The 26,789-nt window shown below is 54.9% G+C and overlaps 13 protein-coding genes across 13 annotated transcripts; 4 read left to right on the top strand and 9 right to left on the bottom strand.

Moving 5' to 3' along the window:
• Nucleotides 1-10: 10 nt before the first annotated feature.
• Nucleotides 11-1,723, top strand: PGI1 (glucose-6-phosphate isomerase; the record flags this gene model as incomplete). Its single annotated transcript, XM_064804823.1, has 2 exons — nt 11-1,041; nt 1,096-1,723. The coding sequence occupies 2 exons, from the start codon at nt 11-13 to the stop codon at nt 1,721-1,723; spliced, it is 1,659 nt and encodes a 552-aa protein (XP_064656665.1).
• Nucleotides 1,724-2,998: 1,275 nt separating this feature from the next.
• LTR77_007587 (uncharacterized protein) lies at nt 2,999-5,240 on the top strand (the record flags this gene model as incomplete). The annotated part of the gene is made up of 2 exons (XM_064804824.1): nt 2,999-3,313; nt 3,495-5,240. 2 exons carry the CDS (start codon nt 2,999-3,001, stop codon nt 5,238-5,240), a joined length of 2,061 nt encoding a protein of 686 aa, XP_064656666.1.
• Nucleotides 5,241-6,427: 1,187 nt separating this feature from the next.
• Nucleotides 6,428-7,771, bottom strand: LTR77_007588 (uncharacterized protein; the record flags this gene model as incomplete). Its single annotated transcript, XM_064804825.1, has 1 exon — nt 6,428-7,771. The coding sequence occupies one exon, from the start codon at nt 7,769-7,771 to the stop codon at nt 6,428-6,430; it is 1,344 nt and encodes a 447-aa protein (XP_064656667.1).
• Nucleotides 7,772-8,242: 471 nt separating this feature from the next.
• Nucleotides 8,243-9,829, bottom strand: ADA2 (Transcriptional adapter ada2; the record flags this gene model as incomplete). Its single annotated transcript, XM_064804826.1, has 1 exon — nt 8,243-9,829. One exon carries the CDS (start codon nt 9,827-9,829, stop codon nt 8,243-8,245), a length of 1,587 nt encoding a protein of 528 aa, XP_064656668.1.
• A 566-nt stretch (nt 9,830-10,395) lies between these two features.
• On the bottom strand, nt 10,396-12,055 carry LTR77_007590 (uncharacterized protein; the record flags this gene model as incomplete). The annotated part of the gene is made up of 2 exons (XM_064804827.1): nt 10,396-10,458; nt 10,511-12,055. The coding sequence occupies 2 exons, from the start codon at nt 12,053-12,055 to the stop codon at nt 10,396-10,398; spliced, it is 1,608 nt and encodes a 535-aa protein (XP_064656669.1).
• Nucleotides 12,056-12,899: 844 nt separating this feature from the next.
• On the bottom strand, nt 12,900-14,207 carry LTR77_007591 (uncharacterized protein; the record flags this gene model as incomplete). Its single annotated transcript, XM_064804828.1, has 2 exons — nt 12,900-13,403; nt 13,458-14,207. The coding sequence occupies 2 exons, from the start codon at nt 14,205-14,207 to the stop codon at nt 12,900-12,902; spliced, it is 1,254 nt and encodes a 417-aa protein (XP_064656670.1).
• Nucleotides 14,208-14,736: 529 nt separating this feature from the next.
• On the bottom strand, nt 14,737-16,421 carry LTR77_007592 (uncharacterized protein; the record flags this gene model as incomplete). The annotated part of the gene is made up of 2 exons (XM_064804829.1): nt 14,737-16,141; nt 16,291-16,421. 2 exons carry the CDS (start codon nt 16,419-16,421, stop codon nt 14,737-14,739), a joined length of 1,536 nt encoding a protein of 511 aa, XP_064656671.1.
• Nucleotides 16,422-16,675: 254 nt separating this feature from the next.
• LTR77_007593 (uncharacterized protein) lies at nt 16,676-17,779 on the bottom strand (the record flags this gene model as incomplete). The annotated part of the gene is made up of 2 exons (XM_064804830.1): nt 16,676-17,533; nt 17,618-17,779. The coding sequence occupies 2 exons, from the start codon at nt 17,777-17,779 to the stop codon at nt 16,676-16,678; spliced, it is 1,020 nt and encodes a 339-aa protein (XP_064656672.1).
• A 171-nt stretch (nt 17,780-17,950) lies between these two features.
• On the top strand, nt 17,951-18,458 carry ERG28 (ergosterol biosynthesis protein; the record flags this gene model as incomplete). Its single annotated transcript, XM_064804831.1, has 2 exons — nt 17,951-18,004; nt 18,054-18,458. The coding sequence occupies 2 exons, from the start codon at nt 17,951-17,953 to the stop codon at nt 18,456-18,458; spliced, it is 459 nt and encodes a 152-aa protein (XP_064656673.1).
• Nucleotides 18,459-18,525: 67 nt separating this feature from the next.
• LTR77_007595 (uncharacterized protein) lies at nt 18,526-19,386 on the bottom strand (the record flags this gene model as incomplete). Its single annotated transcript, XM_064804832.1, has 1 exon — nt 18,526-19,386. The coding sequence occupies one exon, from the start codon at nt 19,384-19,386 to the stop codon at nt 18,526-18,528; it is 861 nt and encodes a 286-aa protein (XP_064656674.1).
• Nucleotides 19,387-21,042: 1,656 nt separating this feature from the next.
• On the bottom strand, nt 21,043-21,939 carry LTR77_007596 (uncharacterized protein; the record flags this gene model as incomplete). The annotated part of the gene is made up of 3 exons (XM_064804833.1): nt 21,043-21,168; nt 21,225-21,847; nt 21,897-21,939. The coding sequence occupies 3 exons, from the start codon at nt 21,937-21,939 to the stop codon at nt 21,043-21,045; spliced, it is 792 nt and encodes a 263-aa protein (XP_064656675.1).
• A 1,200-nt stretch (nt 21,940-23,139) lies between these two features.
• On the top strand, nt 23,140-23,948 carry LTR77_007597 (uncharacterized protein; the record flags this gene model as incomplete). The annotated part of the gene is made up of 3 exons (XM_064804834.1): nt 23,140-23,412; nt 23,480-23,696; nt 23,761-23,948. The coding sequence occupies 3 exons, from the start codon at nt 23,140-23,142 to the stop codon at nt 23,946-23,948; spliced, it is 678 nt and encodes a 225-aa protein (XP_064656676.1).
• A 1,390-nt stretch (nt 23,949-25,338) lies between these two features.
• LTR77_007598 (uncharacterized protein) lies at nt 25,339-26,391 on the bottom strand (the record flags this gene model as incomplete). Its single annotated transcript, XM_064804835.1, has 1 exon — nt 25,339-26,391. One exon carries the CDS (start codon nt 26,389-26,391, stop codon nt 25,339-25,341), a length of 1,053 nt encoding a protein of 350 aa, XP_064656677.1.
• Between the last annotated feature and the right edge of the window lie 398 nt (nt 26,392-26,789).

Genomic DNA, 26,789 nt, shown 5'->3' on the forward strand with positions numbered 1-26,789 from the left:
AACCGCCAACATGCCCGGCTTCGCCCAAGCAATGGAGCTCCCAGCGTGGAAGACGCTCCAAGAACACCACGAAAAGCTCGGCCGCGGCATGGTCCTCAAGACCGAGTTCGAGAAGGACCCGCAGCGCTACGAGAAATACAGCCGCACCTTCCACAACGAGGCCGACGGCAGCGACACCATTTTCGACTTCTCCAAGAACTTCCTCACCGAGGAGACACTCCCCAACCTGGTTCAACTGGCGAAGGAGGCGAAGCTGGAGGAGCTTCGCGATGAGATGTTCAAGGGGGAGAAGATCAACTTCACCGAGAAGAGGGCGGTGTATCATGTAGCGCTGCGCAATGTGAAGAATGAGAAGATGGAGGTGGATGGGAAGAGTGTGGTCGAGGGGGTCAACGAGGTGTTGGAGCACATGAAGGAGTTCTCCGAGCAGGTGAGGAGTGGAGAGTGGAAGGGGTATACCGGCAAGCCGATCGATACGATTGTGAACATTGGCATTGGTGGGAGCGATCTCGGCCCGGTGATGGTGAGCGAGGCGCTGAAGCCGTATGGCAAGGAGGGGATGAAGTTGCATTTCGTGAGCAACATCGACGGCACGCATATTGCGGAGGCATTGAAGGATAGCAACCCCGAGACGACGCTGTTTTTGATTGCGAGCAAGACGTTCACCACCGCCGAGACGACGACAAACGCGAACACGGCCAAGCAGTGGTTCTTGAAGAGCGCAAAGGAGCAGGATATCGCGAAGCACTTTGTTGCGTTGTCGACCAACACTTCTGAAGTGGAGAAGTTTGGCATCGACAGCAAGAACATGTTCGGCTTCAGCGACTGGGTTGGCGGACGCTACTCGGTCTGGTCTGCTATCGGGTTGTCCGTGTGCTTGTACATTGGCTACGACAACTTCCACGAATTCCTGGCTGGTGCCAATGCGATGGACCACCACTTCCGGACTGCACCGCTGGAGCAGAACATCCCGGTCATTGGTGGGCTGTTGAGCGTGTGGTACTCTGACTTCTTTGGCGCGCAGACTCATTTGGTTGCTCCGTGAGTATTCATCCCACCACACGAAACTGATGGTGGCTAATGATTTAATCGCAGCTTCGACCAGTACATGTCCCGCTTCCCGGCCTACCTCCAACAACTCTCCATGGAGTCCAACGGCAAAGCCATCACCCGCTCCGGCGACTATGTCAAGTACACGACCGGCCCGATCGTCTTCGGCGAGCCCTGCACCAACGCCCAGCACTCCTTCTTCCAGCTCCTGCACCAGGGCACCAAGCTCATCCCCACAGACTTCATCATGGCCGCGGAGTCGCACAACCCAGTCGAGAACAACAAGCACCAAAAGATGCTCGCCTCCAACTACTTCGCTCAGGCGGAAGCGCTCATGATCGGCAAGACCCCCGAGCAAGTCAAGGCAGAAGGCGCCGCGGACGACCTTGTCCCCCACAAGGTCTTCCTGGGCAACCGTCCCACCACCTCGATCCTGGCGCAAAAGATCACGCCCGGCACGCTGGGCGCGCTGATCGCGTACTACGAGCACTTGACGTTCACCGAGGGCGCAATCTGGAACATCAACAGCTACGACCAGTGGGGCGTGGAGCTGGGCAAGGCGCTGGCGAAGGGGATCCAGAAGGAGTTGGATGACGCGGGGACGACGAGCGCGCACGATAGCTCGACCAACTCGTTGATTAATGCTTTTAAGAAGATGGGGGGGTTTGCTTGAGTTTAATGAGCTGACCAGTGATGGAAAGAGAATGGCGTGGACAGAGTCTTGATGAGATGACGAAAAGGCAACGAATAGGAGATCACTGCAGGTAGATATGATGAATGTGATATGTGAATGAAACAGCCTCACCTCGTCTCAGCAACAGTCTAGACCTAGTACACGACCCTCATAATCCAGAGCTGCAGAGGCGCTAGCGCGTGTTTATTTTCCTCTCATAGAGAGGAAGAGATCTCAAGCCCACGTCGAGCTACTCAGTCCTAGATTTCTGCTTCTGAAACTCGAGAATATGAAGTCTTCGACTTTGGAATTTCATTGGCTGTGCTGATGGAGGCGCTAGTGGGTTCCATTTTCTTCTCAAAGAGGAAGACAGATTCCCAAACTCACTGGGGGTTTCTCAGTAGTAGATTTTTGGCTTCGATACAGGAGAGTAGGCGGATGTGAAGACTGATGGTGGTTGGCCGGACTGAGGGAGGCGCTAGTGGATGTTCAATTTTCCTCCCCTTTGACGCTGCTTTCCAGGACGACAGGAGCATGTCAATGCTCTGGGATTTGGAGAAGAGGGTTTTGATGGCCGGCTGGTCGATGTGGTGAAGAAAGATCTTGACCTGGACGGTCGTGGTTGTGGCGGCGTGTCGCTTCTCCGCGAGCGTGAGGGAGGTGATGTCGGCTTTGTCGAGACCACATTCTTTGCTTGCGGAGGGGGAGAAGAGGCAGGTGATGCCGATTGGCTGGTGAAGAGATGGCGCTAGTGTATGTTCGATTTCCCTCGACTTTGCAATAATTCCCTTGATTTCCTAGTGATTCCCTTTTTATCGACGGATTTCCTGCTTTTGAAGTTGGAGAAGAGGCTTGGGAGTCCGTCGAGCGGCGAGTCGGTATCTGGCTCATGTTGGCGGCATGTAGGCCAGTGGGCGCTTCTCGACGGAAGCGATGAGGGTGATGCCACTGCAGTCTGGGATGAGGTGAGGTTGTAGGATGCTGGTCTGGGAGAAGAAATCGTTCCAGTGGGACGTCCAGTGCGATTGGCTGTAACCGCAAGCGAGCTGTATAGCTTCATGCACGGTAGGACTGTGCAGCTGTTAGCTACTCCCACTAGTACTCCATGCGCATGTTGACAGGCGGCAGACCAGGAGAAGACACTGGGGGTCTTCAGCCCCGCGACGAGACCACCAGACTGTACGCAATACACTTCTACTCCGACCACCGGCCACTACCGTGCATGAATCTGCCATCTCGTCGACCACGCCTCTACTTCTTCCCCTCCGTGCGAGCATGGAGTCACAACAGCGCTTCAACGTCGAGCAAGACTTCTACAGCCCCATCCAACCCGGGGAGATACGTGTACTGAAGGCCGTATCGATCAAAGACCTGAGCTTCGAACTTCAGGTGGTACCGCTCGACAAGCCTCCCAAGTATGGCGCTCTTTCGTATGTCTGGGGAGACTCTACGCTTTGCAGGCAGATCCTACTTCAAGGCAAGCCTTTCTGGGTCACGGGGAACTTGTTCATCGCTTTGGATCGATTTCGGAGAGGTTTTGATGGTAACAGCGTTGCTCCACTGAAGAAACCTATCTGGATCGATGCTCTGGTAAGTTACGTTATGTGGGACGCGTCGACGCTGTGTCTAGTCTTGAATGAAATCATGTGCTCACTAAGGGTCAATTCGGCTTCCGAGGCGCTTGTGACGGTCTAGGACATACTGTTCGACGTCGAACTATCTTTCTTTCAAGCAGGAAGACATGCTGACGTCTTTCAACTCATTCCTGTAGTGCATAAACCAAAGCGATTCAGAGCCGGCTACGGCGGAACGAGGCGCTCAGGTGCAGCGGATGGCAGAGATCTACCATTCGGCCGAAATGGTATATGCATGGCTTGGTCAGCCCAGCGACGAGCGCTGTACCAGACTGGCAGCAGCCAAAATGGCAGAGTTTGAGCGACTGTTCACTCGATATGTAGCCCTACGGAAGAAGTCCAAGGACTGGGAAGCAGTGTCCCAGACATCCAACCTCTTCCAAGACTTAGCTAATGCTGATGCAAAGAAATGGACCGGACAAGACGAAAGCACTATCCAAGCATGGCAAGGGGTTGCCCAGCTTTGGAAGAGTCAATGGTTTCGGCGAGCGTGGACGCAGCAAGAAGGCACAGTGCCCGAGGTTGATAATCTGCTTACCCGCAGATACGAAACAATCCTTCGTATCCCGAAGAAAATGGTCGTCAAGACGCATCTCCTGTTTGGTAATGCGCACACAACTTGGACTGCGATCACGGCTGCCTGGCAGGTCGGCGGTCTCATTCTCAACGCTGACGTTCCCGGCTCTGAGCTGCTGAAAGACCCGGACTCAGACATAGCCTTCCAGAGATTGTTTGAGATCCGCTTCGGACGGGCGTTGCGGCTCAAGGCCGTAGACCGATTTGATCTACTCGAAACCATCAATCGATGGTACATGCTACGTAAGAAGTCCTTGTTCACTGAGGCGGCCCCCATGGATCCGCTGGAGACATTGAACAAATTTCGTCTGGCGGAATGTAGGGACGCGCGGGACAAGGTCTTTGCCGCCATGGGTCTGCTGCCGTCGCTGCGAGCCAGGATGCAGGTCGATTACAAACGTTCCACGCTCGACACCTACATTTGCGTGGTCTCAAGTCTGCTCGCCGCCCCCGGCGCATCGCTCGACTTCCTCGGCTACGTGAACAGGACGCCTAGCTTACTGGCAGCCTTGAAGCAAAGGCGACCAGACACTGAGTGGGAGAACTTTCCCTCCTGGCTGCCGAACTGGTGCTTGCCGTTGAAATTCCCTCCACTGCCAAAAGACCTGCACGTCGAGATTACCAAAACGTCAGACGGACATCCCCTGAAAGATAAGACTAACGCGACCAAGGGCGACACTCGGACTCGGACTCCAGTGTACAATGCCTGTGGTCGGCAACGCAGCCCAGACATCGTCATTCAGGGACGGCTGCTGCGAAGCTCGGGGCAGAATCTCGACACTGTCAGCGGAGTCATGTGGCTAGACACGCTGACCGAGGAAAGCAGTAAGGTCTTGGCTCGCTGGCAAATATCGACGGACAGATATCTTGACGACAAGGAGTTCTACCAAGTCAGATACCATGTCTCGTGCGCGGACGTCAAATATAAGACTGGCATGGAGGTGTCTCCGGTCGATCGTGGCTACGCAATCGGCCCTCTGATCTGGGCTGACAAGGCGACGCTTACCGAGGAGCAGCTGGTGGAGCAGTCGATCATGACGTACACGTACAACACCCTCCGAAGATACCGTGCCCTGTGCATTACGGCGCGCGGTCGTCTTGGGCTCGTGTTTGCCAGTACGGTGGTTGGGGATAGTATTGTGGCGCTTGCTGGGGGACAGGTACTGTACGTGCTTCGCCATACGGGGACGGCGGAAGAGCGGGATGAGTATATTGGGGAAGCTTATGTTCATGGTCTGATGGACGGAGAAGTCGACGGCTTGGTTGAGAGGGGCGAGGTATCAACGCAGACGTTTGTGATTCAGTGAAGATGAGTTGGCTCGACAACAACTTGGAACGCAGGCGGCTGTCGATTGATACCGAGCACCAAAAGCTTTGAGCGACGGCAAGGCATCACGGTTCAAAAGGATGCTCCTTGGGTTCAGGTGACGTTACTGTACCACCTATGCCCTGAGGACCTCGCAAGCTGCTCACCAGATTCCGGTCACCCGCCCCCACCCACCACCGACGCTGAGTGAGCAGGCGGCAGTGCCACGTCCGATCAACGACCCCAGCAACGACGTCCCAGTACGTCCCTAAAGAAACGCACCGCTGCTTCAAACTCGCGCTCACAGGTAGCGTTCGAAAGTAAGGCGGTGATATTATCTCTGCAGCTGGTCTCCCGGACGAAGCCTGGACAGTCTATCGACTCTCATTGGCTACTACTGACACCACGCTAGCGTATGTTCAATTTTCACGTTCTGTTGGACCATTCTCACGCCGCTCGGAGGCTCGAAAACCGTTCGCAAGTCGGAGAAGGGGCTCGAAATCACCTCAAGCTGAAGCATGACCGCCGACTGCCTGGACCGGAAGCCCTTGCATCTCGATAACCAAGTGTTCATCTCCAGAAACCGGACAAAGGTCTCGCAACCGCAGCGACTGCTGAAGTTCTCATGCCGGCTTGGTCGTCTTTCAGAAGAGGCAACGACTCACGATTGGCTGGAGCGAAGACGGCGCTAGTGTATGTTCATCGTCTCGACTTTTCGACGTGCTCCGGCGCAGTGCGAGGTGCTGAGAAGTGGTTTGGAAGTTGGAGAAGGGGCGCGAGAGGTCTAGGTGCTTGAGGCGGTGACGGTTTGTCGAGCTTCGAGGGCTTGAGGTGGTGCTGACGGTGCTCGCTTCTCCGTGAGAATGGGTGAGGTGAGGATGCTACAGCCGGCAGTGAAAGGCCCGGAGTGAGGTTGGCTTCCTCGAGAAATGGGCGCGTCCACTTCTGAAGGCCAGCTCGACACAGCGGGTGATCGGAGGACCACACTTGAAGCGCTGCGCGATCAAACGGGACGGAAAAGATCACGCTGGCCCATCTCATCAAGAGGTTTGATTTGTTGCATTCTGTCATGTTACTACAAGCAACTCAACTCGCTAACATAGGGGTATCATTCTTCTTCCGTCACCTCTCTCCCATCAGCCGTCACACTCGAAACGAAGTCCAGCACACAAAAACACCACTCTGACTTCACCACTCCTCATCAACAAACCCCTCGTCCACATCCTCCTCCCCCTCCCCCTCCACAGCAAACTTCGTCCCCAACGCCGCCTGCGCCTGCTGAATCAAATCTTTCAACTGGCGGTTCATACTGCTCATCGTGCGGTCGGCCGCTTTCTCCTGCTTCGCTTGCCGCTTGACGTACTTCTCTACTTCCGGGCTCATGCCGTCGAGACTCGCTCTCTCGCCGCTCGGGTGATTGCTAGAGCTAGATGGTCGCGATTGGCGCGGTGATCGCATCGGTGCCATTGAGGCGCGGCGGTTGGGTGATTCGGTCGTTGTTGTGAGTTGGAGGGCTGGACTGCCGGCGTGTGAGGAGGCGCGGCGGGAGACGGGGGCGAGGCTGCGTCGACTGTTGGCTCGGGAAGCTAGGGAGGGTCGGGGAGCGAGGTTGCTGCGTGGGACCGCGTTGCTGGAGGTTTTGCGGCGGGGTGTGGTGTCGATGGGCGTCTCGTCGGGCGTGCCGACCATGACCCAGCTGTCTTTGTCTGTTTGGCGGCGTTTGTTGGGTGGTCGTGTAATTGATGAAGGCGAGTATGAGGGATTGTCCTGCTCGAAGTCGCCCAGAAAATCGCCATCGTCTTGCCATTGACCTGGTACTGGCGTGCCACCTCCAGCATACCTCTGCGAGCGCATCCAGGACATTGGCGGGGACGATTGACGCTGTCGGTCCAGATCGTACCCCTTCCCACCTCCAGCATAGAACCCTTTAATCACGCTCGTGCCAAACGTAAACACCTTCCCAACCAACCCCAACGCCAACCCCGTCCATCCAGCCGATGCCTGCACAGACCCGTTCGGAGACGACTGCATCCTCGCCACCCCATTCCTCTCCCTCGCCAACGGTCCAGCCAAAAGCGCACCACCCGTACTCTTCCGCTCATCCGCATCTCTCACCCGCCGTCTGAAGTCCAAATCCCCTGCATATCTCGCCACCCCGTCCTCCTGCGCCGTAGCCATCAACCCCGGCGTATCCATTCCTCCCTTAAGCGCGTACCGCTCATTCACCAGCGCCGAGCTCTGCGCGCACGCGCTGCCGTACATGGCGTCGCTAGGTGTGGGACATTGGATCCAGCTTGGTGTTTCTGCCGAGCGTCCGTAGGAAGACCGATTCCAGGGCGTGGAGAGGTTTTGGCTGTCGTTCAGGCCATGCGCTGAGTCTGGCCGTTGGCGCTTTCGCGAGCGGTGGGAGGAGAAGTAGTCGGTGGATGTGATGGCGTTGTGCGATGGACTGGCGGAGTAGGAGGCGGGTGATTCTGGGGGGCGGAAGACGTGCGCGTGGAGACCTGAGGGACGGGGTGTGAAGGAGTTCATGGCGTTGTATGGCGTGCGGAGGGTGTGGCGTGGTCGGATTCCGTATCAAGGATAGCGCGCGAATGGAGTGAATGTCGGGAAGAGCATGTGACAGAGGTCTCACGCTGCTGTGGTCGCAGTCGGGTATGGATGGGGTGACGTTGGATGTTGCTCGAGGCAGACACATGAAAAAGGGAGCTTGGGCCAGCGCTTTGTTTACGCCGAGGCTGATCTCCAGGAGCTTAAACCCGCGCTACAACACCAGGGATGACGACGGACGGAGCAAAGATGAGAGATGGCCTTCAACACGTTGTGGTGATCGGGAGCAAAAAGCTCCAAATACTCAGCGTATCGCCAGCAACACGCCGACAGTGGGCGTACCATTCACTACATACAATTCCGCACCTTACAACCGACCTGTACCCCGAACACCGCCGCTAAACCAATACAATCCCCATTCCCCATTCCCCAAAGCCACCACCACCATGACCCCTACCGCGTACTCGCACTCCCCAACCACCCCACCTCAACCAAAAACTCAAACACCCTCCCACCCCTCGTCGTATCGATCCGCGAAATCTCCCGGACATTCTTCTTCTTAAGTTTACCGTCACTCTTCATCGCCTCGCGGAAAATGGCGTCTTTGATCGCGAGGTAGGCTTTAGGTTGGATGTTGAGTTTGGAGCAGAGCTCGCGCTCTTCGGGGAGCAGGAGCTGCAGGTCGGGTGAGGTGTCTGCTGAGAGAGAAATGGGCGCCATGCCTGGTACTGAGGGTACGGGTGCGCGTTTGACGGGTGCGTTGTCTTGGCCCGGTGGAGGGGTGGGGAGGGCGCCGTTGGTTGCTGGAGCGGTTGTGGCGCTGGTGTTGGGGTTTGTGAGTGAAAGGCGAACGGGTAGGTCTTTGGTCGTGTATTCGACTACAGCCTCTGCGGTCTCTGGCGGTGGCTGCGGACCTCCCTTTCCAACGCGAACGCCGTTCGTCATGCGGTCGAATTGGCCTAGATTTTGGTTCGCCGTGCGCGCGATGCGTTGCGCCTTCTCGGACTCGTATTTCTCGCCTGTGGCAAGGGTGGATATGCGCATGCGCCGCCACTCCTGTAGTTGTGCGATGGCTTGTCGCAGGTTGTGCTCCTTTTCCAGATCCTCGGAAAAGGAGACAAAGTCCGGATGGCTCATCATTCGCGCGAAGGGCTTGAGCTTATGGTGCAGATCCCGCTGCTCCTTGGTCCGCTTCTTGTCCTGCGCCAGGTTTTTCCGGTATTCTAATAGCTGATGGTTGAAGATGACTCTTTTCCGATCCGTTCTTGCCGTCAACCGGTCATTGTAGATCCCCATCACAACCATCTTCAGCTCCGTCTCCGGATCAAACATCCTCGTCGCGGGATTCACGCCCTCCTCCGGCGAGAACTGCATATGCTGCACCGCCTCCTCTGCCTCATTGAAATACTCATTCTCAAATTCCAGCCGGCCCGGCATGTACCCAGAAACCTCATGACAGCTCGGCCCAGAAGAAGTAGGCTTAGTCGGAACCGCAGGCGCGGCATTCTGCGCCTCCGCAATCGCCTCCTTCCTCGCATCTATCCTCCTCTTCTTCCTCGCCTGGAACTCCTCCCGCGGCACATCCTCGCTCAATCGCTTATCCGCGGGGCTCGCTCGTTCCGGCAGTGGGAAGAGCGCGCTGTCGACGTACGTCCTGATGTAATGATCCCTTACCTCATCTTTCTCCCTGAACCCACCAATATGATCCGCGATGTCCGCCCAGCTGCCTAGCCCGTACTGCTCCGCGCCTTCCAGCAACAGCAACTCCTCGTCCGCGCCCCATCCTTCGTCGAATATAGGTATCGAGTGCGGCTCTATAACCTGGTATGGGTGCGATCGCGGGTCGTGGTGCAGATTCGCCTCGCCTTTCGAGAAGCAGTCGACGCATAGGTCGTAGTCTGGGCACTGCTTGGAGGCGCAGCGGATGCGCACGGTGGCAGTGACGTCCTGGGAGCAGATGTTGCAGATGTATTTCACCCCGCCGCCGGAGGAGGATGAGTCCGATTTCGGGGCGCCTTTGGCTTTGGTGATGAGGCCCATGATGGTGGTGTAACATGGGAGAGGGAAACCGACCGGTGAAGGAAGGTAGATATGCTTGGGATGGCAGTGGTGCCGCGATTAGAGATGCGGTGTCGTTGAGTGGCTGTCGTGGAGAACACGAGAGTGAAGGCGGAGGTGCGGCCGCCTGGGAAATGTGGCGTTTTAGGATTCGGCCCGCGCCTGCAGATGAAGCTTAGCAACACGTGAGTTTGCTTCTAGAATGACTTCAGTGTCAGCACAGAAGTAAAGGGACTACAATGGTCTCGCAGCCCATGAGTCTTCAAACGAGGCCACAAATTCTCGATCAGTGTCCTGCATTTATTCTGTGGCTGCAATGGTATCTAGTGTATGCTCAATAGAAGCAGCCTTCCGCGACAGAGACGAGGGCCGACCTCTGCCTCCATTTTCTTCAATCATGACAAGAGCCTTTCTATGCTAGCCCCCGTATTATCCGTAATTGCTACCCTGGCGCGCAAACGTCTTGGCAAATGCCTTGCTTTCCAAGCCCACGCAATGCGTATCCAACGTTCTGTAGCACCACCCGCAATCCTGTCGATCATAGTCCTTCACATCGTGCTCTGCAGCTCCACAACCTTCTCGTAGAATTCTGGCGCATACTTCGCGTTGACCTAGTCGCCTTGGTTAGCATTTTGTGGTCAGAGTCGGAAATGACGAACTCACCTTCAGCAGTAACACCACCGGGTCCTTCACCCCGTCAACAACCCCAAGGAACTGCAACCCTCCACCCTGCGGCTTGCCCCCACCTGGTGCACCGAACTTCAACTCCTTCCCTACCGCCGTGTTGAGAATGACCCTGTGACTTCCGTCCGCGCGCATGAGTAATCGAGCGGTGAGCTTAGCATCCTCCTCGCCTTCGCCTGGCCTGGTGCAGTTGAGCTTGACCACCCCTGCTCCGCGCTCCTTCCACTCCTTCCCGCCATCCGGACCGTGGACGAACTGGTAGAGCTTCGCGCGGCACTGGTACTCGTTCTGCTCGTCCTCTTCGCCGGTTTCGAGGTCCTGCCTGTAGAAGCGTTCGTCTTGCTTGTCGGATTCTTGGGAGAGTGGGGATTTAAAGCCAGCATCGTCGTCGTCGTTATCGCCGTCTTCGCCCGCTTCGAGATCCTTCTCGTCGTCTTCCACTGCTTCCCCGAAGGCCTTCACCGGCTTGGAAGTGCTGGCGAATGATGATGGCTTGCCGCTAGCAAAGGATGTGAGACCGCCACCACCACCTAGACCGCTGAATCCAGTGCCGCCGAAACCGCCACCTCCACCACCAAGCTTGCCGAAGCCAGACGCTGAGATGCCGAAAGCAGTGCTTTCGGGTGCGGGCGGTCCGCTCGAGAAGGCTGACTTCTGACCAAGTGCTCCTCCGAACATGCTGCCGGACTCCTTCGATTCTTCCTTCTTCGTGCTTGATGCAAAGCTACCGCCCGTGCCGAACCCGCCAGAGGTCTTACCTACAGCGCCGAAGCCAGGAGTAGTAGATCCTGCAAGAGAGCCAAAGGTAGAAGCCGCGAATGCGCTCGAAGATGTTTGCGGAGCGTCTGGTGTTGGCGATTTCTGTCCGGCGAGAGATGCGAAGGGTGAGGATGCAGATGTGTTGGCGAAGCCGCTTGTCGATGGGATCTTTGTGGTCGATTGATCGTGTGTCGTAGGCTTGGTGGCAGACGACGTAGAATCTTCCGTGGCCGCCTTTGGCTCAGCTGCCTTTTCGGGATCTGGATGCAGCCGACTCCTCTTGATCTTCGGACTACTCATCTCCTCAACCACCGCTTCGCCTCTCTTGGCACCAGTGTGATCTGGCGTGCGTGAGCGGTCTGCTGTGGGTTCCGTAGGTGCACCGTTGGAGGTGACGTGCTGCTCCGGATCTTCGCGTCCGCGCTCCCCAGACTTCCGCTGCCCATTGTTGAGCTCATCTTCCTCCGCAGAGCTGTCCCGTGACCGCTTCCTCCTGTGGTTCTGTGCGTTGACGTTGATGGCTTCTCGTGATTGCTGGTCGATCTCCTCGTGGCTCCTCTTCCTCTGCAACCTCACAGGCTCTTGGGTCGTCTCTGGGTCCACTCCATTCTCGTCGACGGTGATGTTTTCAGTGGGCACTTCCCCACTGCTCGGCGGGGCGTTGGATTGGTCCTTGGATATGGTGGCTTTCTTCAGTTGCTCTCTCGTGCGCTTTTCAGGGCCCTCTGTGTCCGAAGTGACCACTTTCTCCTGCTCGCCCGCCATGACTTTAGTATTGGATCCGGCGAGCCAGCTTCTGGCAGTAAAGGGAGAGTGTCTTGTCTCTCCGATGTGTGCTCTTGTGCGCCGTTACCGAGCGCGCAGTAAGCGGAGGTGAAGTTCTTCGGAGGAGCAGGTATGCGCTGAGATTGACTGGCGCTTCCTTGCTGGTGAGAAGATCGATAGGACTGAGAGCCGGCGACGAAGGCTCGTTGTGCTTTGAACGACCAAGAACGTGGAAGGGTTTCGATATCACAGTGGTGCAGTGTGTTGGCGGACTGGATCAATCATGAAGCGAAGGCGTTGGTCTGTCGACAGCGAAGTGGTGCGGCGTGAGGCGTCAAGCCACCGCGGAACCTTAAATGTAGCCTCTGGTCTTGGCGGATATGAGTTGCTCGTGAACCGTCCACTGCAGACCTTACACGAGCCATTTACGCGGAGAATATGGCAAGACAAGTTTGCAGATTGCTATAATATAGTACAATGGACTCGCATCGAGTCTCAGACGGGTATCAGATCCAAACGCCAATGAAGCACAATCCAATGCTTCTGCTATAGCTCCCCGTAGACCGGTAGTCCAAATGCTTCCAGCTTTCGAGGCCAAGAACTGATCTCCAAACGACAAGAGGTCCAGATTACTGTGAATGCCACCCGGGACATATCATGGCCACGTGCAAGTACCAGCCCTTGGCTCCCACAATGCTGTGTCTCGTTAAGCCAGCGCACTCGCTCACTGCCACTAACGGGCGCCGAACGAAGTCAACACGCCCTCGGTCGGCCGCAACCCAAGATCTCCTCCAAAATGGAGCCGGAACCAGGAGCCAGTAATACACAGCCCACCTTCCTCCCATCACGGCCTCCTCTTCATAAGCTTCCTCATCCCCTTCCCAAACCCACCTCCCGAACTACTCGACTGCGCCGCCGCCGGCTGCTGCTGATACCCATAGCTCTCCCCAGTCTCGTAACTCCTCGCATCCACACTATCTGGCGCTGGCGGCGGATAAGTCTGCTCCCCATCATACCCGTGCCCAAGCGGCCTCTCCCAGCTTCTCTCAGGCAGCGCGGTCATGTTTGGACTTTGTCCCGGTGGTGGCATCCCGCCTTGTGGTGGAGGTGAGTTGGGATGGTATGTCCCTGTTGGATTCTGTGGCAGATAAGGTAGGTCTTTCTGCTGGTCCGGTGCGACGGTGGTTCCAAGGCCGCGCTGCTGCCTCAAGCCGGCCATTTCACGCTGACCGGCTGTGAGGGTGGCGGCGTTTTTGGCGTTCGCCGCAGCTGCCTTGTCGGGGTTGCGGCGGGAGTAGCGGGTGTCAAGCTCGTTGTTGATAGTGCCGCGGAGGGTTTCGCCGACGCCCTGGAAGGGGTGTTAGCTCGGCTGATGGGCTCTTTGTAGAAGATTTGCCCTTACATGCAAACCTATCGCAGCGGATTTCAAGCTGTCAATCGTGCCAGAATGTCGCGGCGCGCCTTCGTCTTCTCGCAAGTTGCCTCTACTCGGATAGCTGAAGTTATGCCTCGAGTTCTGAGCATCCACCGGCGATACAGGATTGTCAAAGTTCGGATTGAAATTGTTCGAGTTGAAAGTGTCCCGCGAAGGATTGTACCTCAGCTCTGCAGACTTGCGATTCGGGCTTCTGCGCGGGACATCGGGTGTATAGTTGGGTGCTTGGGGAGGGGTATGGGACGCATCTGATCGAGCGCCATTGTTTGAGGTGGACGGGTTCAGCAGATTACTCGACTGCACGGTCGGCTGGGTGTCTGCGGGCATCTCCTGGATCACGGGCTCTCCGGGTACGGTGTGCACCTTCGTCTCTTTCTTCCCATCCTTGCCCGCGACCGTCGTGGTTGTAGTTGTCGTCGTCGTCGTAGTCGTGACCGTCGTGAGGACCTCACCCGTATCCTCGTCCGTCACATCGCCCGTCTTCTGGTTCAGATTCAATCTCCTGTCTTCCGACACGCCCGGAATCGCGCCATCATTCCTGACCGGGACGTTCTCTGACGCCGTCGAGTTCTTCGGTTCGTTCTCGCTGCTCGCGTACGCCGAGTCGGCGACATTGCTGTTGTTCGACGGTTGCGCGCTGTGCTGCGAGTCTTTGTCGCGCTTGCCCAGCAGTTTCCCGAGACTCATTCGTCGCTTCTGCTTGTCCGTTGTCGCCATTGCGCTGTCTTTCCGCGACTGTACTGTTGTGTGTCCGATTGACCAGGAGCTGCAGTATTCGAGTCAAAGGCCCGCAATGAGGGACAAGAATAACTCTCTCACAGCAGGGTCATTGGAGGGGAAACTCTGTTCGCAAGGCCGGTCCAACTTCTCGGGCGACTCGACGTCACCCCCAAGGAGGCGTTCGAAGGATGCAAGCACGTCAAGCGCCAATCGAGCATGGATCGACCAGCAACCCGCACACAGCGCAGCCGTCACGCTCGATTTAGCAAATGTCCTTGAAAGGCGTTGGCAGATACGTCAGCTCTCGCGGAGACGGGTCCAACGAGCCATTATGTGGTTCCGATGGTGTGGCATCGTGTGGCATTGTTCGTATCACACTATGTATTGAACTGAACGACGCGACAGTGCTGAGGGTTTTTGAACGGAGGAGAGCTGAATCATGGAATGTTCAGATGTTGTCTCGGTGTGCTTCAGCTCTAATGTCATTCATGCAAAACTGACCACCTCCCTATTACCTCCCTACCTATCAAGTATACCAACTAACCTCCGGAATCTCCTCCAACAACTGCCACCTCCCCACCTCCCTCCGCCTATACGCCACAGGATCATGCAGCGAATGCGTCCTCAGATCCCGCCAGAACCTATCGAACAAATACTTCCGCCCCGTCGCCCTGGCCCCCAGCATCTCGAAGATACCGCTCGTGACCTGCAGCCCAGTGTCGGTGGCGACGACTTTGAAGTGCGCGACGTAGGCGGCTACTTCGCCTCGTGCTCGAGCGGTCACGGCGGAGCGGTTGAGTTTGATGGAGGAGTAGGTGCCGTTGGTATGACCGTTGGTGTGTCCGTTCGTAGCGCCTGCGCCAACGATGGTGGAGCCATGCAATCCGACGTCTGCATATAAGCGCGCAATCTTCTCACCAGCGCGATCGGCGAGCGCATCCGCGGCTTCGAGATGCGCAGCGAAACCGCCGTATCGCTCGAGGATGTACCATTCATCCGTCGCTTGGTCCTTGTTGTCACCACCAAAAGGCCAAGGACGAGTCTGCGTGGCCGTATACTTGCTCGCAGCTTGCAGCGCCCCCTGCGCTAGGCCGAGATAGAAGTTGCTGAAGACTAGCTGGATGGTGGGCAGAAGCATAGAAGCAAAAGGAACGCTGAGTATATCTTTCGTTGGACGCTTCGTGTCTGGGTCCCAGCCCAAAGCATCCGCCCAGGGGACTTTGATATTGTCAATCCTTACGCTGCCAGATTCAGTGAGGCGCATGCCAATGCTATCCCAGTTGTGTTGGAACTGCATGCCCGGTTGATCCGTCTTGACGAGCGTGAAGATATGGTCCTCCGTGCCTTCGAACACGCCTTCGAGTACGGTGAGATCTGAGATTACGCCGCCCGTATTAAAATTCTTGAAGCCATTGAAGACGATATTGTCCCCATCGCTCGTGATCTTCAAATCACTGTCTCGAGGATTCACGGCTCCACCGATGAACCAGTTGTTCTCGAGTATGACCTGCTGGATTGCCGTGGCCTGGTCTTCCGTACCAACCACATTTGCTGTCGTTGACCAAAGCAGATGGTAGCCCAACAGCATCCCAATCGACGCATCGCCCTTGGCGACCTCCCGTATGCATTTGTAGCCCGTCTCCCAGCTCTCGCCACCGCCGCCATACTCCTTCGGCCCCATGATCTTGAGCAGACCCGCAGCCTTGACGAGGTCGATCTCCGCGCGAGGGGTCTTGTTCTCGATGTCGCGCTTTGGAGCGTCGAGCGCCAGGATTTCGGCCACGTCTTTCGCCCGATTGCCCCATGCTTGCTGACTCGAAGGGAAGCGTTCACGGGCGAAGCGCTGGAAGGCGGACGAGTACACAGCCGGGTCGGTGGCCTCCGGTCTGTCTTTTGGCATCTCGAGATGTTTTCCTCCTCCAGTCGTGGCGCTGCGGATGTAGGAAGGAGAGGTCCAAGGACGAGTAGAGAAAGGAACAAGACGACACAACAAGGACTTCTACTCTCGAATGCCTACATTAAACCCACCGTACCTCTGCTTCACCATCTGAAGATCCTAGCACATCATGTCGAAGCCCACTCACGCACTGGCATGACAGAAAAGATGCGGTAGCTGTCGCGCACGCCATTGAGCTTGATGATGGCGAGTCCCTGTCGTAGATCGTTCTCTCCACGTTTGCCTGCAGGGAGCGCAGCATGGATCGTGTACATGTAGGCGTCGATGCGAGGACCGAGTGGACGGACCATTGGTGGGCATGAGGTCCTGTGGTGAGCAGGTGTTGGAGGAAAAGAAGATAAACGCGCTTTCGAGGAACTTAGTGGTCGGAAGGGTTCCGCTCCCCTCTATTCTTTTCAAGGACCGCCTGATTGACATGATATGATACCTAATTGGGTATTTAACAGTTTGCACGAGCGACTGTACTCTGTGGACAGTACTACAGTACCAGCGAGAAAGGCAGAGCGAGCTACTGCTTCTTTGCATCCCTCTCCGCCTTCCTTAACGCCCGCTTCCGGATATCCTCATGCATTTTCCGATTGACGCTCACAACAACCCCATTCATTGTCCCCACGAACGTCGCAATAGCCCAATGCATGATCCCATGCGCCCAGTACGGCGTGCTCGTCGCCATAATCCCCTGCGCACCACCACTCCTTCCAATCTTGCCCAATGCCGCTCTCACAAACTGCTTCGGAGTGGGCACCAGCAAGCTCGATCTTCTGATCTTGCTCATTGCGCTGGTGACGAGGTAGCTTTGCACGAGCTGAACTTTGATTCCGTGGGGCTGAAGCTCAGAGGCGAGAGCAGTGGACCATTGCTGGAGGAAGGCTTTGGAGCCGGAGTATGTGGCGAGTAAAGGTGTGGGCATGATGCCGCCGAACGATGCCATGGTCAGGATCAGGCCTTTCTTCCGCTGTATCATGCCGGGCACTAGGAGCTGAGTCACTCGTAGCGTGCCCGTGCAGTTGATCGTGATGATGTCCAGCATCTCCTGCTCTGATGTTTCTGCGAATGGCACCGGCATCGCGTGACTCAAACCCACGTTATTGACCAGTATGCTGATGTCGCCAACTTCGTCGATAACCTTCTTCAGCGCGGTATAGTCTTTATCTCTGTTCGCGGCAAAGTCCATTGCCATGTTTCGAGTCTCGACATTGTATTTCTCTTTGATCTCACGGGCTAGCTCGAGGAGCTTCGATTGTGTCCGTGATACCAGCAAGATGTTATAGCCTTTCGATGCCAGCTGTAGAGCGTATTCCTTTCCTATGCCGTCTGACGCCCCGGTAATGACGGCCCAGCTGCCTTTACTTGCGAATTTGCTGAGCTGGAGATGGTGGTGTCAGCTGCTGCACCTTCTGCAATACGGGTAGGCCTTGAAGAGCCCCCAACTCGCCTGCACGAGACATACCGATGCGCCTGGCAAGATGAACAGGCTAGCAATCATGCGCCAGAAGGAGAAGATCTTGAGCGACAGCCATAGCAGTCCAATGAAGGCGAAGGTCTGGGTCGTCGCTGAGGCGTAGTAGTCGTTCGAGTCGCTGCCCAACGCAGAAGCGATCTTGTCCGCCATGCTCGTATATACCAGTGCCAACACGAGGCAGAGTGATGTTGGTGGTCTTCGAACGATGAGGCTCGCGTCGCGGCTGGCTAAATTTAAGCTTCTTTTGCGTGGCTGGTGCAGTGAATGTTAAAAAGGGCGCTGGAGTCGGATCTTCAGACCTTTCCAACCATGACAACAACAATGGCTTCATTTCTTCCTCCGGCGGAAGGTCTCCTGCCGAAATGGCTCCTCTTCGTACGTCAAACAAAGATCACATCTGTACCATGAGCTCACCTCTATCAAGATCTCCGTCGTCTCGATCGCCAACAGCGTCCAAGCCTACGTCTCCCTCAAAGGCACACGTGAGGTCTACGCGGGCTCAGCACCGCAGTCTATGCCGAAGGATATTCCGAAACGCACAGTCGTGGCACAGGAATCTTCCAGCCCGGTCACGCCTCTCTCCGCTCGCACGTTTGGCACCTGGACTGCGCTCAGCAGCATCATCAGGCTGTACGGAGCCTACAACATCCACGACAAGCTGGTTTACGAGTTGTGCATCTGGACCTATCTGATCGCCTTTGCGCATTTCTCGAGCGAGCTGTTCTTCTTCAAGTCCGCGAGGGTTGGACGCGGGATTGCTGCGCCCATGGCAGTGGCGACAGGTACATTGACGTGGATGCTGCTGCAGTGGGGAGCGTATGTCAAATAAAGCTGATCAGGACTACGAATCTCAAGGAAGGACAATCGTGCGATCGCTTCCATTTCATTTGGCTAATCTACCCCAAGAAAGACGACGACTTCCGGTACCTCTCAAGCGCACCACCCACCACGCTCGCCTCCCTCTTCAACGCTCTGCCGAAGAAATTCACCTTCGGCATGACCACCCCACTCCCTTTCCGTCGCTTCTTCACGATTCTTGCCGCCAGCTCCTCCAGCTCATCCTTCCTGAAGCCGCCTTCCTTCTCATGCAAACCCACCGCCTGCACCTCCTGCAACAGAGTCGCCACTCTCTCCTCCCTTACCCGCTGACACTTCTCCCCCACTAAGCCGTACTTTAGATTCCGATCACATTCCATGTTATTCGTCCAACTCTCAGCTCCCGTGCGTGTCACGGTACCGGCCTTGCGGTCGAAAAACACCGACACACAGCCAAAGAAAGGCATGATGGTGTGCGCATGCGCGCAGGTAAAACTACAGACCACCTCTACATTCCGCAGCGCATTCGCCGCCACAGGATCCTGGCAGAGCACGTTCATCATCGAGAGCGTGTGAAGTTCGCCAAAATGGAGGCGTATCTCGAACAAGTTTGAACCAGCGAAGAGGGACAGTGCTTCCTGTCTGAGCTGGCGAGATGCGTGGAAGATACGGCATTGGGAAAAGATCCACTGCTGGTTGTAGCAGACGCTCCCGCGGAGATCTTGCCGGTAAGGTAAGACGTATTCGTAGATGCGGTTGCGGAGCTCTGGTGGAAGTTGGAGAAGGCGGGATGTGCTGTTGGCGACTTCGCGTGCGGCGCGGTCTTCTTCGGTCCTGGGTTTGATGGTGGTGGCGAGGGAGGGTTTCCTAACGTGATGGTGAGTAGCGGTATGCGGAAGGCGTTTGTGGACTTGCCTTGGCTTCCATCTGGGCCCGACCATGGTCGGCGAGTCACCCTTAGTATGACGGCAAGTGGGTTTTGGGGTTGTAAGAACAAGTAAAACTGAATCGTTGTCGCCGGATCCTCCATGCAAAGAGATCGAGGGAGCACGTGGCGTCTGCATGGCGGGGTATAATCCAGAGTGCTGGGACACACAGGCGACTCTTCGCGACGACACATTTGTTTTCTTACGGTATGGGAGCTATCCTGAGCCGAAGCTTTCAACGGCGGCCTTGGGGTAGAACGGGGTTGAGACCTCAGCGAGCAAACGACCAAAGCTGCCGAAGTGAACTTACGGAGAGGCCAAAACGATGACACCCCAAAGTATAAGCCAACACAATTTCCAGGAGAAGCCTCTGGATGCGAGATCTCAGTCATCCGATGCATGAGGCAGCAAAGCAAGCTCCCTTGCTGCTGAACGCTCCTTGGTCGGTTTACCAACGTACTGGCCCATCCACTGGGATACCAATACGAACCAGCTCCCTTCTTACTCGCTGGTCATGCTGGACATCAACATGAGGCCAGCGTAACACTCAAACAATCTAGACTTGGTTTGGAGTGAGGCCAACGGGCGGCTCGCTGGTTGTGTATGGCTTGAAATCTTCGATCCTTGATCCGCCGGGTCCAGAGCACCGGTACATGCCAGCGATAATGAATTGGAGCATCTCGCTCCGGTGCGCTGTTGCTTCATTCGCTTGGTTGACCGCCATTGATCTACATATTTGGCTTGCGAGATTGTGATGAAGAACCATATCGACACCGATTCCGTTCGTAGAGGCTGGCCATGCCGCTTCTCATCTGGTCTGCAGAACTCTAGGTCGAGCGTGAGTGTTCCTTCGACAAGCCGCGCGAGGTGTTTTCGGACTCTGTCATCCAGACCTCAACGGACGAAATGGCCATTGCAATTCTCCAGCTCCGGTTGGCCGCAGCGGTGTTGATGTATTGTGTTCTGCCACCCTTTGGAAGAATACTCGATGCTTTTGGACCAAAATCAATGATTCTTGTCCTCCATTTCAAGCTGCAGAGCCGTCCTCCCCGTTGAAAAGAAAAAGCAGACATCCAATGGCTTGGAGATTGGAACAGCTGAGTCAAACGTCTGCAGTAGGAGAGTAAATCATGCCACTAAACATCGGAGGCTGACATGCGAGCAAAACAACAGGTGTCTTTTCTCTTGTAACAAAAGTAGTACGCTATTCAGCATTCATGTGCTCTCAGAGATGGACTCGAACCACCATCATCCACGGTGTCGTCTCGTTCGAAAGACGAGCGGATCTGTAAGCATGTGTCAGCGGCTTGCTCATGTACTGACTGAGAGCTGGCGGATGAGGAGCCGTACATTCTAACCAATTGAACTATCCAGGATTTGCTTGATGAGAGAACCGGGAAAATAATGAATTATAGTGGTTCGCGGAACAACTTCGGGCAATGCTATCGCGTTGCCGTTGTTACGAGGTAGTGGTGTGAAGTATGAAGTGAAGCTGACGCTCGAGGCTTGGTGAACATAGCTGAAGTACGTACCTCGAACACGATTGCTCGACAATGGTTGCTTCTTTCTTCTGCAGCAATACTTGAGAACATGAGCAATAACAATGTGAAGTAATGTGAAGTTGGTGTTGCGGCTTGATGGACGTAGGTGTTCCCTAGACGTTGTCATCTGCTATCGTACAGTATAGCCTCCATCCAGCTTGAGATCAGCACCATTAATATTCAAAGCCTCGTCCCGACATAGGAAGTCAACTATCCTGGCAACCTCTTCAGGTTCAGCGAACTTGCCTGTTGGGACCTGCGACGTTCAGATTAGCACCTCGAACCAAAGCAGCAGACCTCTGCCACACTCACCGCAGCCTGATACGCTTCTCGAGCCGTCTGGTCAGCCCATGCTTTCTTGCCCAGTGCCGTCCACACGGGTCCAGGCGAGATCGTGTTAGCTGTGATACCGTGCGATCCCCACTCAGACGCCATGCACTTCGTCAAGCCGATGAGTCCGGCTTTGCTGGCACAGTAGGCGCCGTGATGATGCAGAGCGACGTGCCCGGCTTGACTGGCCAGGCTCACTATCCTGCCGCCTGGTGTCGGTGCACCTTGCAGTTTTGCCTGCTTCGAAGCGGCGATGTACATCCGGGCGAAAGCCTGGCTCGTCAGAGTCGGGCCGTAGAGGTTGATCATGTAATGCTTCAAGGAGTCCTCTGGCGGCGTCTCCTCGAGCGGGGATAGGTTCACATAGCCGGCAGTATTGACGAGGATGCTGGGAAAGGCAATCTCATCTTTGGCGATGGCGGCGAAGGCTTGGTCGACTGAGTCCGGGGAGGTGATGTCGCATTCGTACGCTTTGGCATCTGCGTCCGAGCCGTAGGTCTCTTCAATGGTTGGTTTGACTCGATCTGCCTCGAATGGCGCGTAGAGGAGGGCTATCTTAGCTCCTTGGGAGTGGAGGACTTTGCCTGTCGCTGAGCCGATACCGCCTTTGAGCAGTCAGTACGAGAAGGTTTGAACTCAAAGTGATGGACGTACCTACACCGCCAGCGATGATGGCCAGACGCGATGAGAAGGCCATCTTTACTGCAGCTGTCAGTATTGTATGTGAGAGGAAATGGCTGCGAGTGTGATCCTTCGGTCCAAGCAGTTCCCCGTCGGATGTTGGCAACGTTGGCGTAGACGACGGTATTATCCACGGCGACGGGTTCGGCGATAAGACGGATCTTAAGCGCCCCTATACTATCCTCCCTTATAATATCTACCCGCCGCTTACTACCTCTTCGGTCCCTAGTCGCGAATCTAGTATATACAAGGCGCCTTATACTTTTAAGGCGTCTAACGGCTACTTTACTATTTATATACTTCTACGTATTCTACTCTCTAAAGACAATAACATAGCTATCCCCTAGTTCTAAGCGAGAGAAAGCCTAAGGAGTAGCTACCTTAGAAGACATACTCCTAGTTTCTATATTAGACTTTAGTCTATTAGCTAGGGATAGAAAAATACTACTCTTTAAGGTAGAGGAACAAGTTACTTACAATATTAGTAATACTATAGCGCGTATAGTAGCGGTAGGTGTCTTAATATATAGTACTATATCGCAACTAAAGCTATAGGGAATATAGTCTAGATTCTAGAATACAAAGATCGAGGCTTCCTTGTTATGAGATATAATATTAATTTCGTACTTAAGATAGTTACGCGTACTAAAACACTATACCGCTAAGTATATAGAAATTAAAAAATGTTTCTTAGCATTAAGTTCTGCCCGCCCGTTGCTATATGTCGCTCTTGAATTATGCCGTACGGCTTAGATGGCGCCTATCCGTTGCCAAGTAGCGGCACGACGTTAGGTCGAACTTTCGCTATAGCAGCCTAGGCTCGCACTTCGCATCATCGTCATCGACGTCGATGTTGATTCTGTGGTAACATAAACCTTTCCCTTCTATAGCGTCCTAGGAACCGGGTGCGACCGCATCGATTAGCGTCGTGGATTAGGCCGATGGCAGGGGAGTCCGGCGTGTTTAGAAAGTGTCACTAGTCACCTCTCTGCCACCACATTCCATATAGCCGCGGAGGTATAGCAATCGGGCAGTATTGGAGTCTAGACGCTTCTAAAGTCTTACCTGAAAATGCCAATACTGAAGCCACGAAGTTTGGAACGGGAGTATTAATTATTAAGGTAGGAGAGTCCCCAAGTTCATCCGTTAGATTATCCTTCCACTCTACAACCTCAAGAACGCCACAGCAAACCCCATCCCACACACCACGGCCACCATGCGTCTCACCACCACCGTCCTCACCCTCGCAAGTACAGCCACCGCCCTCGCCCACCCCCGCAGCACCTCCCCCTCCTGCAACGATACCACCGCCCCCACCACCACCAGCCCCCCCGTCACCGCCGCCCAATACGACGGCCACTGCTTTTACCCCGTCCCAGACCCCAAGTTCAACCTCCACAACTACCTCGGAACCTGGTACCAAGTCGCCGGCACGCCCTTTGGCCCAACCGCAGGCGCAAGATGCGTGACGGCGAATTACCAGCTCTTCGTACGTCCATCTCCTCCTAGCAGAGACACATTCTTACCTAACCTAAAACTCTTTCCCGGAATGACAGGACAATAACACCGTCCGCGTCGAGAATATCGCAGCCGCAGGTCCAAGCACCTTCAGTATCGTCGGCACCGGCACGGCAGCCGACATGGCCTACGGCACCGCAGGCGTTTTTGAGGTGAACTTCCCCTCCGCGGGCCCACCGGGGCAGGGAGGATTGACGTCGGGTTCCGGAGGTGCGGAAGAGGATGATTGTCCTGGGCCGAATTATATTGTCCAGGGTGAGTGGTTACTTTGTCTTCCGGCCGTTTTGTTGGGGGCCGGCTAACGACGGGGATGCGGTAGATTATGCCATCGACTGGGCGATTGTGCAGACGCAGCGATGGAACACGTTGTACATCTTGAGCCGGGTGCGGGAGCCGAGTGCGGAGAGTATCCAGGCGTGGATTGATCGTGCTGTGGAGTTCGGGTCGAACAGGACGATGATTCAGCTATACAACCAGACGGGTTGTGAGGGTATAGGCCCGATGTAAGGTGGTGAGTAATGATGGAGGTACTGCATGGTACATGTGTAATCGTGGCACGCTCCCACCAGACATTCTGGCGTTGCAGCGTTGCTGAACTACAGCAGTCTCCTTCGACTATCGTTTCGAGCTATGCACGGGGATCATGGTTTGGATATGAGTCTTGTGGAGCAGAGATATGGTTTGGTTGAGCAAAACGGGAGATAGTGATGACGAGCATGATTCTAGTTGCGGATACACGATGCACGTTGATTCTCTCGAACCGCGTAGCGGAATTAGATCCTATCCTACGCGAAGCGCTAGTATCTTACGCGAAGCGTCCCGAGCGTAGCGATAGTAGTAGTAGATCTTTTGATAGTGTAGCTAAAGTATCTAAGAAACCTCTTACCTCTACTATATACTCTTATCTCCTCGACGCTTGCCTAAATAGCGATATTCTATTTATACGCTAATACGGGTATATTAACTATAGTTATTAGTCTATATTTACGTTATTAGCTAGCCTAATATGTTACTTTATCTTAGCATTATAGTATTAGTTTTTTAAGAGTACTAATATATAGAATTTAAGCCTTTTAGTATTAGACCTTCCGGTAGTAGAAGCAAAAAGAAGAAGCTAATTGGCTACGTAGACCCACTTTAAGTCTACATTCACTTTTAAATTTAGGCTCACACTAGTGTGACACTACTAGCGGCGCAGCCGCCCTTCCGCTACCGTTGGGTCTAACTTGGGAGATAGCTACGCCTGTTGCTTGCGGGCGGATCAATCCGCTTGAGGTGTGAGGATTTGCTTTGGGTGTATTGATTTGCCGAAGAAGGCTGAGAGCTAGAGGATCGTGTTAGGCTTATGGACACTTGAACATGGACAAAGTAAGATGGGCTGTTTCGCAACGCCCGTCCCAGCAAGCAAGCAGAAAGGGAGCTGGGCAACAGCACCTACTACTAGACCTTGAGATTGGAGTTGTCATCTACGGAATTCGCCATCGCCACACCCAAGATCACACACAATAATGTCCGCGTGGCTCTGCTCGTACTGTTCCTCATCTGATGCATCCGCGGGGGAATAACGCTGTATCGCAGACACAACGCCGATGTCGAGACTTACATATGAGTACCAAAACGTGGTTACTGTCGTGCTAAACTATCGACCAACACTACTATGGCTCTAAGCACGAGCTGACACAGTGACAAATATCCATGACCGCAAGCAGGAGACAGTGAAAGAGGCCACCCCGCCATATCTGGCAGTCTTCTCCAAGGGGAGGTCACGGCCAAAAAGGCCACATCACTCTCGTCAGAGGGCGCTAATTGTCTGTGAGAAGGTCCTCTACACGACTGACCTAGTCGGCCGCTTATGCTGTTGACAGCTTTGACCCCAAACCGACAATTGCTGTAACGCCTACTTCGCAACTCTAACCACGACCTTTCCTCTAGCCCTACCAGTGTTCAGTCGCTCGAATGCCTCATTAGCCTTGTCGAAATCAAACACGCTGTCGATATAGATGTCATCCTCAGTCAGCGTCGTCTTTGCTTCCTCCAGCCATTCCGCCTTCATCCCCAAGATTATAACATCATAGCTCTCTCCCAGTCCGAGAGCTCCTTTGCCCCATCGCAGCCATTGTGCTGCTGCTCGTTGAGGCGCAAAAATGTCGAAGTAAGTGAAGGGGCCTCCCATCGAAGATCGTCCAGTCTTATCGCCGACAATGGTGGTGAAGCGTTTACTACTAGGTAGACCAACCGCTTCGGTGCCACCGACACAGTCGATCACAGCATCCGGAGCGAACTCCAGCAAAGCTCCACGCACGTCTTCGGAGGTATAATCGATGTGTTTGTCGGCTTTCAGGTCGTTGATTACGAAATCCTTATTCCGACCAGAGGACGTCGAAGCAACAGTCCAACCCTTCCGCTTGGCCAAGATGATGTTGTAGATGCCCGTAGCGCTGCTGCCACCCAGTATGGCCACTCGCTTGTTCCGGCTGCTTTCGACATACTGCTCGACTGACTCGATACAAGCTTTACTCGTCAACCACACAAGGCTAATCGCGCTTGCCTTCTCGTGGCTCCATTCTCTCGGCTTCTTGACGGCAACACACTTGTCCATACCAAAGTCCGCGACCTCGCCCAACGCGCCTCCATTGGGCACTACAGGGTTTAATGTCAAGCCGAATATCTCATCTCCAGCCTTGAAGCCCGCGCTCTCCCCAGCAAGCACTCTACCGCTGAAGTCACAGACAATTCCCTTCTCTTGCTTGGGCTTCCACGGCAAGTTGGGTAGATTGGCGATCTGAACATCGACTGGGTTGAGGGCGCACGCCTGGATCTGCAATAGTATATGAAGAGTCCCGTCAACCGTGTCCCGGAAGGATGAAGCTGTCGCTGGATTGATGGTGCTCTGCTTTAGCGAAGCGAAACCCGCTGTGTACGTCCATGCTTTTACTTCTTGGGTTGTCATCTTCGAATAGAGAAGGAAGATATACGGGAGAGGATATGTTCACCTACTGAACGCAGAGAGTACCAGGCCTCGAATGCAGCACCTCCGCTTCGCAGTGTGCAGGTTCAAGGTTCAAAAGACCACCTCGGCAAGGGATCTTCTGCAACTCTTTGCCCTCTGAGCACCAAGACGAATCGATGGAACAGCCATTGTCGGAATGTTCGCTGAGCCGGAGGCAGGTGACCTCGCACGTGCGTAAGTGACACGTCTTTGACTGCGAGAGTGCATGAAGAAAGCATAGAACGTTCAGGTTGTCAGATGAAAGAGAAGTCAATCACGCTAGACAGCACAGACATTCCCTTCCACCCCTTTCCTTCCGACCATACCATACCTTACTGTCCACCTTGTTCGGTTTCGTC

Source organism: Saxophila tyrrhenica, assembly GCF_035928015.1.
Source record: "Saxophila tyrrhenica strain CCFEE 5935 chromosome Unknown scaffold_12, whole genome shotgun sequence".
NCBI classification, from domain to species: Eukaryota; Fungi; Ascomycota; class Dothideomycetes; order Mycosphaerellales; family Extremaceae; genus Saxophila; species Saxophila tyrrhenica.